The 21,553-nt window shown below is 39.7% G+C and overlaps 1 protein-coding gene across 1 annotated transcript in view; it reads right to left on the bottom strand.

The window, feature by feature from the left end:
• Positions 1 to 21,553, bottom strand: part of OTOGL (otogelin like) — a 118,839-nt gene that overhangs the window by 61,510 nt on the left and 35,776 nt on the right. The window contains exons 21-25 of the mRNA XM_072150164.1: positions 21,035 to 21,197; positions 20,838 to 20,945; positions 20,117 to 20,255; positions 1,735 to 1,869; positions 1,490 to 1,636 (exon numbers count right to left, since the gene is read on the bottom strand). Coding sequence (XP_072006265.1) covers positions 1,490 to 1,636; positions 1,735 to 1,869; positions 20,117 to 20,255; positions 20,838 to 20,945; positions 21,035 to 21,197 — 692 coding nt within the window. The remainder of the gene's footprint in view (positions 1 to 1,489; positions 1,637 to 1,734; positions 1,870 to 20,116; positions 20,256 to 20,837; positions 20,946 to 21,034; positions 21,198 to 21,553) is intronic.

The following is a 21,553-nucleotide window of genomic DNA, read 5'->3' as shown; positions in this document are numbered from 1 at the left end:
AATAAAGCTTTATAACAGACGCCTTGCAGTTAATCATTGCAGCCTAAAGTAAAGCATCCAGAGAGCATCGCCAGAGAGGTCACAGAGGGGAGAGAGGTCTGTCTGTAACTAGGGATTGTCTGTAAGTTGAGTGTCCTTAAGCTGGGTGCCGCCTGTACTTGTAGGACTTTGATATAAGTATAAAAGACTATCAGTGTGAATTACCACTAAAATATTCTGCAATAAAATTTCCAGTGCTGTCAACACGTTGTATTCTGATTCTCAGTGTACTTCACATTATGGGGCTATTGAACTGCTTAAGGGTATGTCCCGTCCACAAAAGTATACCCCTATTATAACTTATGATTTCACTGTCAATGGAATTATACGAAAGGGCCCTCCGTTGGAAGAAACCCACTAATAACGTATTTTCTGCATGATGAACCTTCTAACCTCAGTCTACCTAGGAATGACACGCGGCTATGATACCCTAACAATATGTACTGTAATTCTCTTGTCCCTTAATTGGACAGTGAGAGCAGTGATGCCGCTAAGTTAGTATAACCGCGGCTCGTCCACTGCACGAGGAGGCGTCTTGTCAGCTGTATAATGCAAATGGGAGCTGTGGTGTGTGGACACCCCAACTCTGTGTTTCGACAAGGACTTGGCAAAATGCAGTGTTGGGGTGTATTACCTTTCAATCCCAGTGTTAAATAAATGTGCCCCCTTTCTGATTAGGGACCCCCACTGTATTGTTGCTCTGTAAGCTCAGCCAAAGTCCAGCCTAAGGCTTCATTCAAATGGATATATGGGGTAAGTTTATATAGCCGCAAGCAATAGACAGCTATAATTATTATTATTTTTATGATTCCTTTATTTTTATAGCGCACACAGATTACACAGCGTTGCACAGAGCTTGCCAAATCGGTTCCAGTCCCCAATGGGTATAAGCGCACATAGCAATACGTACCACTCCATACATGGGGAAAATCTGAAACATGTCCAACAGAGGACGCTTTTGTATGATTCCATTGACAGCAAAAGCATAAGTTAGAATAGAGGTATACTTATATGGAGGGGACATACCCTTATGTAGTTCAATAGGCCCATAACGTGGGGTACACTGAGAATCAGAGTACAAAGTGCCGACAGCACTGGAAATTTTGTTACAGAAAATTTTTTGTGGTAAATCACACTGATAGTCTTTTATTTCCAATAATGGTTACATTTAATTCACACCCTCAACTTTTCCCCTTTTTATTTACCTTTGGGTTAGTTCTACATGTTACTATAGGTGGTGTTCACTGAGGGTGTTTCTTACAGAGCCAATCACATTGATAATATTTCATCGACCACCTGTACTGTAATATGATACCCAGAGGTTCCCTTGGTTGCAGTAATCATTGATTCATTAACATAATAATAATTGTGACTTGCCTGATGTCATATAAATCTACTAGTAACATAGCTATATTTGCTGTGTTTATTAATAACTAATTATATAACTTACTTTCCATCGTGGTCCCACTTTGACGTGAATTGTTGTTTTTTTATCCCAAAGAATTGTAATATCTAGTTCTGGAAAATGAACCGCTGTATAGAACCCGGCCTTCCAGTGTTGATATCTATAAGGACCGATTTGTAATTGAAACTGCTTCTAAAGAGAAAACATAAAGTACCAACATAAATAAGATATATGGACATGGACAATTGGAAATTATGGGTAGAAATCCATTAAAAAAAGAATATACTGACCTGTTTTTCTGTTGTATCAGTAAAATAAATATCCCTGCCACCAACAGAGATGATGAGATATTTAGAACAAATTATTTCGTTATCAAAGCATTTCTTATTCTGAGCAATGATGGACACGTTTGAATTGTCGGTGCTCTGTTATAAAGAGAGAGAATATTATTTAGTATTATTCATGAATCTGGCATCCCCTGCACTGCCCTGACAGAGTGCACCCCTTATTTTTTGTGCACCTTTATCATGGGGTGTCACACTTCTGTCGAACTCTGCATGATAAATGTGGTGCATGCTCCGCTCTGGAATAGTGAAAGTATAATGTAAATAACTGAACCCCTTTCATGTTTTGGCCATGTTTGTTCTATGTTTTGCCAAAAAAGAATGTCGAAATATGTGAAAAAAACATATTCACATCAGATCCAAAATCTAAAAATAAATGTATGCAATTTTTTTCTAAGAGATATCCAATGTTACCAAATTCCAGCACTTAAGGAGTATAATGTATCTATTAAAACACAATCAATGTATTAAAACACAATATTAAAACAGAATATTTGAAAACTTTGTAGGTATTGAGAAAAATCCCCATCTTCAGAGGAGAGGAGACTTAAAGCGAAACCGTCATTTCAGATGATTTTTGATATTGTGGGGGGATTGTGAACATTTTTCTATTACACTTCATTAAGAAATTCTCCTTAGTTTGTAAAGAAACAAATTGCTAAGTGCATCTTAGTTACAATGTTACTTCTACTTTGCTATGGCAAATCTGACTACAGGATTGACGACTGGTCTCTCTCTCCTTTCCTGTTTGTTATACAGCTGTGAGTGTTGACCCTTCCAACTCTGGCTGTAGTATGCTATGAGCATTATATTCAACTTTACATTAAGGTGAAAGTAAGGGAGTTAATCCTCACTGACAGACATGTTAATCCAAATACAGAGAAATTAGATGTGAGGTCATACAGTCTCCATAGACACACACTGTACAGGCAAGGAATATGATCTCTACAGGAGGGATCAGTTTGATTTGGGTTACAAGCCAAGCACAATTCGTTATACAGTATAAAAGGAAAATTTTCACCACATCCCCCCCGCACACAATATTAACCCCTACGCAAAATAGCGCGTTATAGTATGTCCCTGCGGGAAGATACTTCCTGCATGGAGGCCTTCTATAACGTCTGCTTCTGGCACCGGCTCTCGCAAGTCTATTACAGCTGACACCTCACTCTAACACCCGCGATCGGAGCCGACTCCGATTGCGAGTGTTAAGCCCTTACAAACCGCGGTCAAGCATTGCGTGTAAGGGTCTTCCCGTTACGGATCAGATCCCCCGTGCCTCTTACCTGAGGATCCGATCCTCTTCTGGGAAGCCACGAGGTCTGCCAAGTACCACGGGGCTGCCCGATGTTCTCGACAGTCAGACCCCTTCCGGGGTTGAATGCTCAGACAGTTTACACTGCTCTACAATGAAGTATTGTAGAGCAGTGTATTGGACTTGAACCATTGATCAGAGCATTGCTGGTTCAAGTTCAAGTTTGTGTAAGCAAAAAAAGGTGAAAACACTGAAGTTTAAACATTACAATAAATAAAAAACAAAAAAAGACAATTTTTAATTAATACCTTTTAAAAAATGCTCTAAAAAGTGATTAAAAAAGGTTATGCACTCTAAAATAAGACCACTAAAAAGAACAACTATTCTCGCAAGAAAATAAGCCCTTAACCAGATTTATCTAAATAAATTAGGTATTTTTGTAATCGTGGTGACCCATAGAATAAAAATAATATACTATTCTTATGGTATGGTAAACAGCCCCCAAAAAAATCTTCCTAAAAATTGATGATTTTCATTTCCTCCAACAACAAAGAGTTAATAAAATCTCACCAATTAGCTATAGATGCCCCAAAATTATGTAACAGAAAAGTCCATCTCCTGTGGCAAAAAAATAAGCCCCTATAAGTCCACATTAAAAAAAGAAAAAAGATTATAGCCTGTACAATGTGACATAGCAAATCTGCTCTGGATGGCGCCACCTTCCATTCTATGCCCGTCCGTGCGCCCATACAGCAGGTTACCACCACATATGGGGTATCGGTGTACTCGGGAGAAATTGGGCATCAAACTTTGTGGAGCCTTCATTCATTTAATCCATTGCAAATGTTTAATTTTCCACCCAGAAAATATTACAAAAATATTCAAAAAAATTATCAAAAAATATTACAATTTGTAGACCGCACCTCCATCTTGTTTTAACCCCTATAAAACACCTAAGGGGTCTTGCTATTATTAAGGCCTCTCACAGTCAATTAAAAGTTGAGCAGGTCCATCTAAATACGGTTTTGGTGAATTTTCAAAAAATTAGAAAAATGGCACCTAAATTCTGAGCCTCATAACATTCTAGTAAAAAATGTGGAATCTTAAAAAACCATGCCAACATAAAGCAGACATTTGGGAAATGTAAGTTATGAATTTATTTGAGTGCTATGACTATCTGCATTAAAAGTAGAGAATTTAGAACTATAACTATGAAAATAGTTTTTCATAACTAAACACAAAAGATTTCATCCTAATTTTTAAACTAATTTGAAGTACAATGTGTCACAAGAAAACAATCTTAAAATCCCCTGGATATCTCATGGCGTTGCAAAGTTATAAGCACTTATAGTGACACAGGGCAGATTTGAAAAATGGGGCTGCTTCCTAGAGTCCCGAAGGGGTTAAAACTTATCTCAAAGGACTGTTTACACTTCAAGTTAATCAAGATCTCTGACTTGTTTAAGACAAAGGGACTCAAGGAAACCAGCATCCCAAAGAGAACAGAAAACTACTATGTCCACATCATTGGTCCTGGGTTGAGTTGAATGTAGTTTCTACATAAAATTACATTCCCCCACCTCACTCCCGGGGGTGGAAATAGAAGATCAGCTTTAGTATAATTGGATAGATTTTTAAGAAATATTTGTCACAAGTCTTGTTTTCCGATCTTTTGTGTATTTCTCAAGATATCTCAAATTTTTTACCCATTTTGATTTCCGGTGATTACAGCGCCATCTGTCAATGAAAATTACTTGAATTATAGATTGAATTCATTAAATTTTTTCTGGGAAATGCGAGTCTGCAATAAAAAATGGGGGTTCCCATTTAAGATTTTAAGAAGAGGGTGGCCCAATGTTGGCTGAGTCAGTGTAACCCAACAGGTCTCTGCCCAAAAAGGGTGATTATCAGCCCAAGTCTGCCTCTGAATTAAACATCTATGTACCTTTGTGAGCATATGCCCATCTGAAAAATGGATATTAATCTAGAGAGTGTGCTTAGAATCTAAAAGAATAAGCACAATGCCTGCTATAAGATTGCAGATTGAAGATTGCTGAAAATGGTAAGCTGAAAGAACTGAAAATGACAGGTAGAGAAACAAACAATGACATTTGTAATCAGGTGAAATTGCATCGCTTGTAATGATGAACTATTACTCTCCAGCTGCATGAAATGACAACCATTGTTTTCAGCTTTTTCTTCAGAAAAAAACGCACAAAATTATTGCAGACAAGTTGCCCATTGTATTCTTTGTTCAGTGGACTTTGTTTATCTAGCGGATTTGGCATTTCCTTGGATTACATTTCAGCAATCCTGTTCTAATTAAAAATGCCTCTAGTTTTCCCAAGATTACCCTTTGAAAATGTCCAAGTATCTGTTTCCTAATGATAAAAGTCCCTCTCTGTAAGATCCTGCTATCATATATGGTAAAAATAGGGAATGAATGTTAGTTTAACAGTAAATACTTCAATAGAAAACCATGGCTATGACATGAAAAGTTTTACATAGTCTATCAAACAAATACTTAAATGTGTTGTACAATGAAAAAGAAAACATTTACAAATGATTGCATTATGTATTTCAAACTCTACCTATGTGTGAACAGTGGTTTATGTTTGCTGGCTGTGTTGATTGAATTGCACCAGAGCCATCACTCTCCAGCTCTTCTCCAATTCATTAACAGTTTACCAACAATGACTTCCAGAGCTCTGCACCAATAATCCTTGGTGCCGGGATTCTGGCTTTACATAAATTATCAGCTCACATTTAGTCTTAAATTTGCTATAGTCTTTGATTGCAATAAACTCCTGGTATTTTGGCATTATGTTTTTTCTAATCTCTGTATCCTGTATCCTTCTGCCTGTATTCAGTCTGCCCCTCTGCTTTGGAAGTCTGTACTGTATTTGCCTTCTTTGTTGTGACCCAGCTCTGGTGACCATTCTTCTGTGTTGTTTTGTAATGTCTTCGTCTCTATGTTTTGCACTTTGTTGCAGGAAGAGAACAATGACCGGTCATCCCTAACTGCTAGAATTTTCGAGGCAAATGTCAGGAACAGAGGTAGTGGATCCTCTGGACCATCGCGGAGTCTAACTGGTACCCGGTTTTCACCAGAGCCTGCCGCAAAGAGGGTTGGACTTGCTGCAGCATGGTACCACCAGGTTGTTCCACAGGCGTGACTTTATCCATGGTGGCAGCAAAGGCGTAGTACAGAATCATCAGGCAAACTCATAGTTGGGAACAGGCAGGAGGTTGAGGCAGCACAGGATCGGAGTCAGGGATGTAGTGGTAGGTCAGTACAGGCAGCACAGAATCTGAGTCAGGATTGGAATCGGGGTCACAATGGCAAATCAGGATAATCGCAAAGTGGTTGGAACAAAGCATTCTCTTAGTCATAGAAGCACAAAGATAATTCACAAACATTGTATAAATTATGTAAATAATGCAGAAAGAGTGATAATTTAGAAACCAAATGATTTACCCTATATACTCGAGTATAAGCCGACCCGTGTATAAGCCAAGGCCCCTATTTTTACCACAAAAAACTGGGAAAACCTATTGACTCGAGTATAAGCCGAGGGTGGGAAATGCATTGGTCACAGCCTCTCCAGTATGTAGCCAGCCAGCCCCTGCCCCAGTGTAAATAGCTTGCCAGCCCCTGCCCCAGTGTATATAGCTTGCCAGCCCCTGCCCCAGTGTATATAGCCAGCCAGCCCCTGCCCCAGTGTATATAGCCTGCCAGCCCCTGCCCCAGTGTATATAACCTGCCAGCCCCTGCCCCAGTTTATATAGCCCCCCCTTCCCCGTCGTGCAGCACAACAATACCGGATGGATCGCACAGAAGATCTACGGGTGCCGCCAGAAAGGCGAGTTTTGATTTATTTATTTTTTTGACTCGAGTATAAGCTGAGTTTGGGTTTTTCAGCACATTTTTTGTGCTGAAAAACTAGGCTTATACTCGAGTATATAAGGTATTCTCTCCTGAAGGCTGGCTCCAATTGGTTATAATATGAGCACAGTTTACCATCTATATCATGGCACCAAAGCCCAGGTATAGTGATCCAAACTTAGATCACATTAGAACACTATAATTATTTTGGCCTAGTAAGCTAATCTCTAATACAGATGTTAAAATGTAGCCATAGTATGCCCATATGAAAGCATAATTGATAAATGTTGCATAGGACATGGTGAAATATAAAAGCTAGAACGGAGCACCATAACAAGTGGTCATGCACTTTATATCACAGGAATACAGCTGTTTTCTGGCAATATCTGGCACACATATCAACAATGCTTTCTAGTTCAGTGAAGCAGAACATCACGCTAAAGCAGGGAAGCAGCTTGGTAGTATTGATAAATGATTGAGTGTGTTTGCTCACTGCCAAATTGTGACTGCCAAAGCCTCCTGGGACTGGTATGCGTAACCTGGCATATTACATGAATAGATAGAGGAACAATTCTTCTATTTTACAAGACTTGGCTCAATGATATCAACTAGTACTACAAGTCTGCTGATAAGCAAGTAGAGCAGTAGGTGGTAATGTTAATCACCGCAAAACATATGTATATGTTTGTGGTGTGTGGTACATAGTAAATAATGAAAATGGAATAATTTATTATCTCTATAAATGGAGAAAATTGGTGTGAAGAATCATCAGCTTTCAGAATCAGTTTTGTACAACCCCTGTATTACATTGCCTCCTAAATATGTCTGCTTCCAGATATTTTTAATCGGAAAAAGTTCATAATCATAATAATCAACACATCATAGTATTTTGAAGGGCTTAAAGCGGAACTGTCACCAGGAATGTCATAGCTGAGTGCAACAGACTATGCTGTGCTGATTTTAAAAATCTGAATCATTTCAGCAGTTTATATAAGTTTAATTCACAATACCTGGCTTCCTCCCAGCAGCGTGTGACGAGTCCCAGGGAGGAGGGGGCAACTGCTTCCGGTATGTGCCTGTGTAAGTCTCCTCCTCAGTCATGCAATTCTCTTATCCCTTCCAAATTCCTGTTGTGTGCATTTAGCAGGCAGGTAAGGGAGGGGAATCGTGTGGAGAGGAAGAAGAATGCATGAGGAGACACAGGCTTCAGCTGCCCCCTCCCCCAGGACTCAACGCATGCTGCTGGAAGGGAGCCAGGTAATGTGAATTAAAAACTTATACAAAGTACTGAAATGATTCAGAATTCTGACAGAGGCATTTTCAAAATCAACACAGTCTGGTGACTGGGAAGTTCACATAATCTGATCAAGAGCAAAGAAAACATCCCAAGTGTTAATTTTTTTGTATAAACAATACAACACAGTCTAGTAAATGCTAATATATTTAAAATTTTCATACATATTTAGCTGAAGGTGACTGCCAAAGTTGTCCAACATGTAAATCTTAAGAGAGAAATGGTTTGTCAAGATCCAATTTATGGGACAGCCACTACTTTCTAAACACTGAAGGTATAGCTGGATGTTCTGTGTCAACATGTCCTACAAGACCTATAGATGTCGTGATTTATGAGAAGCAAAGGAACCTAGTTCAGGGTGGCTTTATAGCTAAAAGGAATCACAGTGAAACTTCTCCAAAATACCTTATCCATACAAAATTTTCTGTGACAAATTTCATTGTATGTTTTGCAAACTAACCATACTGAATCATCAGCTAGAAATGGCATACCATGTGGTAAATTATTTTTTTTGAAATCATGAGAAATGGGGGGAACTTACACAGGCTGAACCCTTTCTCCACAGGTCAAAAATGGCATGTAAATGGCAATGGTGCATGGGCACTGCCAACTTGGTCCCGATCATCACCGACACCCCTTTGTGATGTCAGCAGTGTGGCTATTGATTAATATGACAACTTTTGAGTGCCTCCTATAGCTGCCATTCAGCAATCAAAATAACAGTATATAACAGATAATGGGGCACATTTACTTACCCGGTCCTGTCGCGATCCCTGCTGTGCATTGTCTGACGATAATGCTTTCTGCCGCAATTCACAAAGATCGTGCGCCGGATTTTTTGCATCTTTTGCTTCCCTGCTCACGTCCGCCGGAGTTCACCTTCTTATTCTTGGTGTATGTAAGTGCATGTCTTGCGACGCAATTTTTAAGTTAAATCCCACGCTCAGTCTGAATCCATCGGATCGTCCGACGGTCCGGCCCCCTTCTATACCCACCGTTTCTGTCACATGAAAGTCGGCGCGATTGTGCCAAAATCTGATGTCGTGAAACACGATCCCCCTTCTGAATACCTGTCACAGCAGAGCAAATCCATAATAATTTCTAAAAGCCACCAAAAGTGCGGGATCCTTAGTTAATAAGCCCCGTTATGCTATTCAGAGTGCAAATAAAACTCCAAGAGTGCCATCATATTCAAAGGGAAGCATCATACAGAACCATCTACCATGCCTCCCCTATATTTCACCCTCTCAGTAACTTTGAGCATCCTGAAAGCTTGAATGACTCTTGGATCTGTAACTAAGTCTGTTATGATTTCCCTGAAATCCTCATCCATGCTGCTCCTGTAGTTTCAAACAGAAGTGTTAGCATAAAGGGTCTGTCATGACACAAACAAATGCTACCATGGAGATGCCATCTTCAGTGGATATAAGTAGTCACATTAAGGTCTTGTGCACACAAACATATGTTCCGTGACCAGGTGCTATAGATCTATGGTCCCCATATGGTCATGTGCATTAAGTCTAAGTGCACATGGTATAATATAAACATCAGAACATTCACTAATAAAAGTGTAGAAACACTGAGGCTGTGCTGCAAGCCTGTAAAGTGATTAGTCCTCACAATGGTCCTTACAATAAGTGTGTTAAATTCATCATAGTTGTTAGGTTATATGCTTCCCATTGAAAACAAAAGGCATATTTACTGTATATTCCGGCGTATAAGACGACCTGGTGTATAAGACGACCCCCCTACTTTCCTGTTAAAATATAGAGTTCAAGATATATTCGCCGTATAAGACTACCCCTTTTCCAACGCATACAAAACACCGGTAAAAATTTAAAAAAAACAGATTTGAATTTAACATGGTCCTTTTTTTAATTTAAATTCTTATGACATGCAGGTATATAGCAGGAAAACTGTCGCTCATAAACATAAGGCATACAACAACAACATTACCATCGTCCATTTTACTGTAAATGTTACCATACTGTACCTTAAATTCCAAATGCAATGAAAATGGTGAAAAAACGCATTTTTGCCATTTTCTTGTGGGCTTGGATTATTACGTCTTTCACTGAGCGCCCCAAATAACATGTCTACTTTATTCTTTGGGTTGGTACGATTAAGGGGATACCAAATTTGTATAGGTTTTATAATGTTTTCATACATTTATAAAAATGAAAACCTCCTGTACAAAAATAATTTTTTTGATTTTGCCAACTTCTGGCGCTAATAACTTTTTTAGACTTTGGTGTACGGAGCTGTGGGTGGTGTCATTTTTTGCGACATTTGATAATATTTTCAATTATATCATTTTTAGGACTGTACGACCTTTTGATCACTTTTTATAGATTTTTTTATATTTTTCAAAATGGCAAAAAAGTGGCATTTTCGACTTTGGGCGCTATTTTCCGTTACGGGGTTAAACGCATTGAAAAACCGTTATCATATTTTAATAGATCGGGCATTTTCGGACGCGTTGATACCTGATATGTTTATGATTTTTACTGTTTATTTATATTTATGTCAGTTCTAGGGAAAGGGGGGTGATTTGAAATTTTAGGTTTTTTTATTATAATTTTTTTTTTTTTATTTTTACTATTTTTCAGACTCCCTAGGGTACTTTAACCCTAGGTTGTCTGATCGATCCTATCATATACTGCCATACTACAGTATGGCAGTATATGGGGATTTTCCTCCTCATTCATTACAATGTGCTATCAGCACATTGTAATGAAGGGGTTAAAACGAAATACCATGGAGACGGATCGCCGCCCCCGATGACGTCACGGGGAGTGGCGATCCCAGGTAAGATGGCGGCGCCCATGCGCCGCTATCTTTTTGAGGCTGCCGGCAGCTAGCACTGATCGCGGGTGTTACCGGTAAGCCTTTGCTGTAATATGCAGCAAAGACTTACCGGCTATGGAGAGGGCTCAGCCCGTGAGCCCTCTCCATGCAGCGCGACCCGCGATTACCAGCGTATAAGACGACCCCAGACTAGACAGAAGATTTTTCTGTCTTCAAAAGTCGTCTTATACACCGGAATATACGGTATGCAGTTTGTTAACATTGATTCTTATTTATGGAAACTACATGAAAAAACTCACCGAACATACCTTAAAGTTGCCTATGTGACTTTACTACTTAATGATAATCTCTGAACGTTCAACAAGTGATTCAACATTCCAGCTACTTCCTTTTGTGCTGTCTTAAAACTCTCCAAGATTCTTTGTTTACATGTCTGAGCACTGATTAATAGGAGGGTCTGTTGTGACTCACCCTGCTCCCCTCTTCTTGTCACAATCAATGAGGTCACACAGTGAAAAGAGAAAGAAACAGTGGGTGACGCCTTGAGCATGCCCTAGAGCAGTGGTGGCGAACCTATGGCACCTGTGCCAGAGGTGGCACTCAGAGCCCTTTCTGTGGGCATTCAGGCCATCGCCCCAGGTGTTGACAGAAGTGGATTATCTCTGGAGGTCATCCTGCTGGACCCTTCATTCTTCCTGTACAGAGAGATTCTGCAGAGAGGCTACAATGAGAGTCTGAATTTGTCCTACTTCTTTCCACTGTATTGGTGCGCTCAAGGGGCCGATACGACTGAATGATGTGGAAGAACAGGTAGCAATAAGTTACAACTTAAAATGCCATGTTGGCACTTAACGGTAATTAAGTGGATTTTGGTTTGCAGTTTGGGCACTCGGTCTCTAAAAGGTTCGCCACCACTGCCCTAGACCATGGTGAGAACATGGAAAGGCTGAAGCTATGAAATGAGGCAAAGAAACGGGTACATATACATGCAGAGAAATGTCTAAAGGAACAGATTTATTGAAAAGTGGCCAACCCCTTTAACTTTATTCTTTGGGAGATCATGGCTTAGTTTCACCCTTATCCAAAGGACAAGAAGGGTGCCATCCTTTAAACCAAATAAATATTCAAGCTCTTCAATATATTGAAGGTTAAATAAGCAAGACAGTCCCCTGCATCTTGTCACCATAAACTTTGATTCATCAGTTAAGGTATCATTCTAAGCATATTGCTGAGCAAATTTATGATTACTAAACCCTATTATAACAAATATATAAAACCATTGGATAATTGCCACTTTTCTTCTATTTTCTTGGAAGCAAATCACTCCCTATACCTGAAGTTTAATTAAATACTACATTATGGGTGATTTACCATAAGGATAGATTTACATGCTTATTTGGTATTTAAGTTTCCCAGCTGAACTCCTTCCCTACTTGGTTTCTCATTATAATTTTTTCTAAGTGGCTTCCCAATCCTGATTCAGTAATGTGTCAATTAGAGAGCCATTATCCTTCTAAATGTTGTTATACTCAAACTATCCTCTCAGATGTTAGTGTATATATACATTTTTGGATTGCCTGACCTGATACAAAATAGCCATATCAGAATCGTCCATTTGAAAGAGTTATTGACCGTATCCATGCGGCAAAAAGGCAGTCTGATACAGCTTTGACCACGGAAGGGTGTTTATTACCTGGACTGGCCTTTATCCTCAACAACTCGACAGCCATTAAACTGTATCACTTAAAATATCTTTTGCATAACAAATTTAATCAAGCACAGATATTCCATTCATCAATTTTATTACACCCATTGTTATATTCCATTCATTAATTTTATCCAAAAATATCATGATACAAGTGTGAATGAATTGCATTTTGCTAGTTTGGCTAAGTGGTTAGCCACATATCACCTCCCCACAGAATTAGTAGCACTGGACACTAACAGCCACCACTAGAACCTTAGGGGAATTAACAATGTTTTTTTTTTAATAGACTGTCAGGGTTTTTTTTCCAAAAAGTAATTAGACCTTCTACGATATCTGTAAACAATGTGGCAGCTAAAAGTAGAGCTAAAATTACTGCAGGTTAAATAAGTCTTTGAGGTTGTAAAAAGTGGGTTTAAAATTTCTGTTCAATAGCTGATTATATCATCATTACTCCTGATAAGGGCTAGGCTATTTTCAGTTTTTGCGTTTCCATTTTTCCCTTCCCACATTCCAAAAGCCTAACTTTTTTTTATTTTTCCATTTACAAAGATGTATTAGGGCTTTTTATCTGCGGTACTGATGTTATTCAATATTCTGTGGAATCTACTGGGAAGCTGGAAAAAAATCCAAATGCAGTTGCACCATTTTATAGTGGGTTTTGCGTTTACGGCTTTAACTATGCAATCAGATAACACATACCCTTCATTCTATAGGTCAGTATGTTTAGTATGATGGGGATTCCAAATCTCTATGCTTTTTTGTATTATATATTTTTTTTTGAGAACTGTACAACCTTTATATTACTTTATATTCAAATTTCAATGGGACACAAAATAATGAAAAAGCAGTAGTTTGGACATTCCAAAGGTTTTTTCCATTACAGGGTTCACCGCATGGGATAATTTTTGTATTTTGATAGTTCAGGCATTTTGTCAGTTCGGGCACTTTGTCTCCGGTAGGCTGTGATAGAAAGTTATAATTGGCAGGCATGGGAGCCACCCACAAGCTCCCAGCTATCATGGCAAGCAATCAGTGACCTCTGATGACGTTACGGATGGTGCCTATGTGAAGCCACTGTTTAGGGGAAATGATTGCCTTTAACCACAACACTTAACAACTGCTACGATTGTCCCCTGAATCCATCACGGCCGTTAGTGGCAGGTGTCTGCTGCATAATACAGCAGATACTAGGCCTGTATGGAGAGGGCACATCCTGTGAGCCTGTTCCATACAGCGTTAAACATTTAAGGATGTACTATGGGCAGTCCCCTTGAGGTTCAATATGTTATACCATTAAGAAGATTGAAAATACAAAGTAGTTTTCTACATACACAGGCTCACAGGGGGACATTCATCATACACATGTGATGGCGCATGATTAAACCCCATCCACCTCCTATGACATTGAAAACATCAGGATATTCCTGCTCTGACTTGAATGTGCAGGTGCGGGAATTCCCCATAGTGGCCCACTCTACCCCTAGCCACATCCCCCTTCGTACCGAGTGCTTCGTGCCCTTCTATACCCAGTGGCATGAATGTAGGAATATTATTTCAGTGCTTGTACGGTAAAAACAGGTATACACGTCCTGATAAATCTTCCCCACAGTTTTATCCAATCTTATGGCTATGAGAGCACAGGGGAACTATCAGTTTCTTAATTACTAATTGTTTTCAGTTCAAACTACGTACAATCCTTCATCAATAGCTAAATGCAGTTCACCAGACATGAACAAATTAGCCTTTGTAAGTTTCATTTAAGAGTCAGAACCCTAAGGCCAGAAGCCCAAGCAAGTTCTGCAGCACCTGTCTTTCACACAATAAGTCTAGTTTTAATATGACAAACTCCACACAGGTCTGGTTTTCATCACCAGCATCACAACACTACACAGATGAGAAGGCAGCAGGCAGATTGCCATGGTGGCTGATTGAATTTCTCCCAGCTTTACCCATGAACTTTAGAACTCAGAGTACTCAAGGCTTCTTTAACTATAGCATGGAAAGAAAATTATACTGGGGACACACAGTCTATCTATAGCAATATCATATATGGTAAGAGTTATAAGTTGTTAGGCAAAAAAAAAAAAAGTTTAACTATAAATCAAATATCACACTTTTTGCATTAAAGACCCAAAAGCTACAAGTTGACATGTCTCCCACCAGCTGAATGAGTTTATTAATTACATAAAACAATCATTCTGGGGCATCTTTTATTCCTGTGCTGGTGCTCTCTGATTTCTCCTAGAAAGCTATAAATAAATTGATAGCCAGTTGTTGGCAATCAATGCTGATAGTGCCAGGGAACACCACTTACTCACAAGAGGAGTGATAACATCTAAATAATTTATTCATACATTTCTAAGAGTTATAACTAAGGAATGGCAGAACACAGAGTTCTAAGAAAGGATGCGCCAGAATTCAAAATATGATCATCCAGTAATACGATCACTATAGTAAATCTTTAGAGCATTCGCTTTGCACATTTTGCAGACACAAGATGGGCCGTTTTCCAGATTTGGATTAGCAAAACTATGTAAATGAAGGAGATGCATCTCTCATAAATTAATTGAAGAACTCTATCTATCTAGACAGTTGTTGGATGCGACCTGTGAATCAGTGCCCCAGCTTCTTGGTGATAGAGAAAAAGATAAAGCTTATTCAATGATCTAGGGGCTGAAATACAACGACGGATCATTGATTAACTCTCTTGGTGTACTATGTGTGTCCTAAAGTCGAATGTTTGTAAAACTAAATCAATCATTATTGTTTTAGAAGTTTTCAGGCCCGTTCTTGACACCCTTTGGTCATTAATGGGGAGGAGAGCAAGATGGTCTTAAACAATCAGTTTAACTGGAATGAACATGTGGGAAATCAGGTCTAGAAGGCTGATATCCGCTATTTACATTCTCTTCACTATTAACATCTGGAGCCAGCGCACTATTGCTGCATGAAGCTAATGTCTGAAAGCCAGAGATACAGAAGAGATGAACAAAATTGTAAGTAGAGAAGGAAGTCTAGTTACACTTATATACATGCTATAGTACATGCTATATAGCTGGAATAACATGGTCCAACATAGTATAAGGTACTGCTTTAATAAAATAGTGAATAATACCAATCACCCATTATACAATGTAGTTGCTACTCGTAAAAGTGTGTTCAGTTAGAGATTCACTCAGGTTCATTGCAGGACTAAGTGGTTTAAAAAATGCTTTTTTTCTGGTCGTAATTTCACATGTCATAGAACTATAGAAATATAGGGGGGAAATATATGCTTGTGCATATGAAAAAGGCCACACCTTCTGTCGCAGAGGACACATCAACACATTTTCAAAAAGAATGCAGGCATAGGGCAGAGACGCCCCATGTCGGCCAATCCACAGGTGGCCACACCGCTCCATGCCCACAGTTGAAGTTACATTCAGTTAGGGAGTTTCGGAACAGATGGGTTTTCAAGAACACATTTGAAGCTTTGGTAGTTGGGTATTAGTCTAAGTATCAGTCTAGGTATTAGTGCAGAGTAGAGTATTCCAGGGTATTGGAACACCAGGGACTGGGCGATAGACTCTGATGACTTAAGAGAGGTGGATATATGCAGCACTGGGATAGGTGTAGCACTTTATGGATGAGGGTAATTAGTTTATGCTATATCTGGAAGGAGATGGGCAGCCAGTGCAGTGATACAGAGTGACGGGATCCATGTAGTGTCTGGACTAAAAGACAAGTCTGGCTGCTGTATTAAAGGGAACCTGTCCCCAAGGCACTTTTTACACTAATAAAATGTTCCAAAATCCCATAACATGACAAGCCAGGGGGCTGGGATTCAAATTCAAGCAATGGTCTGCTCCTCATCCTTTAGCGCATGTGACACCATGGACAGGCGGCTGCCAGGAACCGTGGGAGGGACATGATGTACGTGAACTCAGCTCACTTTTGCAAGCATTGCTGGTGCTTGTACAGTGAGCTTTATCTCTATGACATGCACAGTGAGAGCTAGAGAGGTACAGGGTACAGCTCACCTCACAAGGGGCGGCAATGCTTGCAGCAGTAAGCTGACATCAACGAGGGGCGGGGGCTAGGAATCGGGGATCCCTCCAATGGCTCCATATTGACTGCCTGAAAATGACTTCACATGGAGGGGGGGGGGGGGGGGGTTGGGCTTGTGGACTGCACTAAAGGATGAGGAGCAGACAGCTGTTTGAATTTGAAACCCAGGCCCAGCCAGGTACGTCGGTGTAACGATGATATTATCTGATGTACACGTGCCACAAACGTGACAAAAGCACATATATTTTTAACATGTTTGGCTTTTGGAGCATGTTATTTCGGCAGGCTTGCGGGTTGTGGATCCTCTGGACCACTGCAGACGATGACTCAAGCCACTACCTGGGACCAGAGTCTAAGTGGTACCCGGTTTTCCCCAGAGCCCGCCGCAAAGCGGGTTAGACAAGCTGCGGCGTGGTACCACCAGGTCGTTCCTCAGGCATGACTTGTCTGCAGTGGCGGCCAAGGTTGAGGTACAGGCACAGCAATCAATCTCGAGGTCACAGTCCAGGCACAGAGTCAGGGCAGGTGGCAGAGATGCAACGTCAGAGTCCAATCCGGGGTAAGCAACAGGAGGTCCAAGCAGAGGGGTACGGGAACACAGCACAGAGGACAGCAGCACGGAGGAACACTGGTACACGGGAACACGGAGGAGGTCAGGTAACACAGGAACACGGAGGGACTCAGGAACGCAGGAGACACTGGAATGCAGGAGACACTGGACACAGGAAAATCGCAATAGAGCTTTCTCTTAGGCTGTGAGGCACAAAGATCTGGCAGGGTGAGATGGGAGAGGCAGGTATAGATAGCCGCATGGGAAATGGGCAGCGGCAATTAATGGCGCGCTGGCCCTTTAAATTTTCTTAGGCTACCATGCGCGCGCCCTAGGACACTGGGATGCGCGCACACGGAGCGAGGCCGGGACTCGGGAGCGGGGACAGGTATGAGGCGCTGGCGCTGCACCTACAGGGAGCGAGGGGCAAGGGTGAGCCCGATATGGGTTGTGTGACCACCCGTGACATATTAGTACAACAAAAAAGGGGAAACATAAAACCAAAATGTAGAATGCATAAATTGACACTTTATTAAATCAATTAAAATAAATCCATTTAAAAAGACCACATACACAGCAAAAGCCCACCAATGTTCAAAATAGCTAAATATAGATAACAAATAAATCACAGTAACCTGTATAGAGGTATAGAAGGTCTAGTCTTCACAACTAGTCAAGGGTATTAGCAAAATGTTCCAGATACACACAGAAAAAAGGAATATATGACATGCCTAACTATCAAAAAAATTCATTTAGTATTGTAGATACTCAGAAATGCTAAAGATCCCTATACATTGCAAGTATAAAAAAGTGCAACTGTGACTCTTTTGTGTATCTTTTCTGCTTCTACAATGAATGCCTATAGTATGTCACTTTCCATTCAATGCATGCTTCACTTTTGGTGGATTATCACTAATCCTGCTATTTGCAGATACTGTATATAGCTGGGGCTTCAGACAACACATGTAAAAGGTCTATCATTAAAATTGAAAATGTTCTGAAAGGCACTGCTCACTCATCACTGGTTACAATTTCAGCGGTAAATTCACTATTGAATTGTTAATGCTTTATGTCTTTCTTTCCTTAATCACTTACGCTTCCATGGATGACTTTTTACCTTAAGAAAATGAAAGTCTGATTGCACACAGCGGGGAAAATGGCTCCTTTATTTCATTGCATTGTTTCAGTTATTCGATACGAGCATTATTTTTTTATTAAGCAGCAATGATTGAAAAGTTCTGACATTTCAATTACTTGTGGCAGGACGGCATGTTGGCAGAGAAACAAACTAATAAAACCCCAAGATTAATCTTGCATTTTTGTGCATTGTTTGATTTCAATAGTGTGGTGAATATTCTGAGCACAAACATTGGCTTTACCTTTAAAGTAAAGCTTGGCATTGTACTTATTGTCATGAGAAATATTCCCCAAAATAAACTCTAATAAAAGTTCAATAAAACACCACACACAACAAAGTAAAACACAAAAACACCTCATTTGATCCAAATCTGAGCAGACACTATTCTTTATAATAGGACCATATGGGTGGTTGTACTAAAGTATGAAAATACTGGTGATCCAAGGTATTTCTCACTGCCCAGTCAATCCTAACACTTCCACCATTCTGTATCTGGCTAACATTTCAGAACACCACGTACAGCTGACCTCTTTTTTTTTTTTTAACAAGTATTGGACTTTATAATAGTTACTAGTACAGATGAAACCTTCTACACACCATGGGCTACATGTATCACAGTTAATACTACATCAAGCCATGATTAAGTCACAAATTAGGGAATTGTGACCTTTCCACCTTATTCGCGGGTTGGGCTGGGAGGGCACTGACCGCGCCATGCAGTGGGCCAGCCAAGGAGTTGCTGCCCCACGCTTGCGTACTGCCGATAGCCTGTGCCAGCACCAGCGTATGATAAATGTGCCCCCATATGTGTTCCTGACTTTAAAACCTGCCTTACTGGACCTCAGATACTAGTTGGATAAGGAGTTGCCCAGTACAAGTTAGGCCCTATCCCTGATTGCTGGAAGTCTCAGTGGTGGGACACCTATTGATCACAACAATGGGGGTCGATTGTTGCAAGCGGCATGTCAGACATGAACATTGCCCCTTTATTCACTGTCTATGGAACTGACAGAGATCTCTGTCTATGGAACAGACAGCTATCTCTGTTAGTGCCATAGAGATGAATAGGGCAGCAGAGTGATTGTGCAAACTGCCTCCATTATTTTGGGTTGCAACAGGGGTGCAATGGGTAAAATCGACATTTGTTCTTGAGAACAGTGGCTGTCCCGCAGCTGAGCCCCCACTGATCAGCAAGTTATCCAGTATCTTGTGGATAAATTTTATGCATTATATGCAATAAATTATAAGCATCATTTAAGGTACGTTTTGTTTTCGTCTTTGTGTTTTATCTAATCAACAATTAACAGTAACAGTTCAGATAGCATGAGGGGAAAAAAGAACCTACATAGATGTTATCAATATTAATATTATATATAATATTAATATATTAATAACGCCTTACTACTGTTGTTGCATGTGTTTTTCTTTCCTTTTTTTACTTCTTGGTATGATTATTATCTAAAACTTCAGTAACCTAGACATACCTCCAAGAACTCAATGGTTCCCTGAACCAATCTATAACCTTAGTTTAAAAATCGTACAATATACTTTCACAAAGACACACAAGGATTTACTGAGGATTTCACCCTTTCTCCAGCAAAAAAGAAACAAAAGCAATAATCAAAAACAGGTGCACCCTTACCTTTACTAAGAATGCCTGACAGTCACTGATATAATCATATTCCAAACCATCAAAAGTGTAATAATGGCGATCACCATACACCGTACACACTGACGGACAGGGATAAGTTGTACAGTTAAAAATTCCTCTTTTGCAGACACTGCAAGGGACAACATTTTAGACAAAAGATTGAGTAATTCAATGCAAAGGTATATATATCATGTGTATGGTAAATTGTGGTTTGAATGCATTATCATTTTTAATTTTACGGGTTTACACAAAAAGCAGTTTTTTCATATATTGAAAACATGTTAGTTTTGATATGAATGTCTTCTTTCTAAAATAAATTTAATCTATGTCTTCTTCCTAAAATAGATTGAAATGTCTCTTACCAAGGACCAAAATTTGGGGGGGTATGGCCTGTGCCTGCTGAAAGGGGGGCCATGGATGAACAGGCACCTCAAGGCAGGTTCAAAGAGAACTTGAGCTGCAGTGAACTTTGAGGGTGCTACACTATGGACAGAGATGTCTGTTTCTGGCTTCCTCCAGAAGGCACTGATGCTCTCCTGATCACCTATTAATGTATCTTATAGTTCATTAAACAGTTTTCATTGTGTTTAATGCTACATAGACATTGTAGAGTACTGTAACTTGTTAGGATTGTAAAGCATTGGTGAGGAAGTGTCGGCTTTATACATGTTATATTTATTTAGGCTTCTTCTATCCTACTTATAATACATACCATGTGTAACACGGTGTAGATATCACTTCCCCTGAAAGGTACTCCCAATCTTTCCATGTACATGGACAGCTATCTGGTACATAGCATTTTCCTTTATGTTCAGCCATACTGCAAAAAAAAAACCACAATAATATAAATATGCATAGAAAAATTTTTTATTACATCATACTTTAAGTACCGTGAGCCTAACAACTTACCCTGGTGGACAAATGCAACCACTTGAACATGGTGGTGATGGGACACATGTAAAATTCATAGCCAGGTTAGCACAGGTAACTTCACAATTGATGCCAGCAGATGGCAAGCCCAGTACAGGGTATCTACAATCGAAATATATTTTTCCTTCTGGACATGTGTGGCCTTCAAAATAAAATAATAGCATGAAAAGGATTATCTTCACTAATATACAAATGTCAATGTCCACTGGAAACAATTCCAATAAAGACATGTCACAATTATGTCTATGGTAAATCTGCCTTATCTATATATTCCCCTTCCTTACTTACTATGTTGATTGACCTGCTTGTATTTGGTACATTGTAAATTTATGAAGGTGCTGTTAGTGAATAAGTTTGTATACTATGCACTTGAATTTGGGTCATGTTCCCTGTTGTTGTATTTTGATTTTAAAATTGGGAATCTGACATGTTTACAAGTTAGTTAGGGGTTTGCCAGTTTTATTCTAGTCATTATAGTAGTTTTTTTATAGTGACAAA

The sequence above is a fragment of the Engystomops pustulosus genome, chromosome 4, assembly GCF_040894005.1.
Source record: "Engystomops pustulosus chromosome 4, aEngPut4.maternal, whole genome shotgun sequence".
NCBI classification, from domain to species: Eukaryota; Metazoa; Chordata; class Amphibia; order Anura; family Leptodactylidae; genus Engystomops; species Engystomops pustulosus.
The sequence above is the reverse complement of the archived record's forward strand: the minus strand, read 5'-3'. Positions and strand labels throughout refer to the sequence as shown.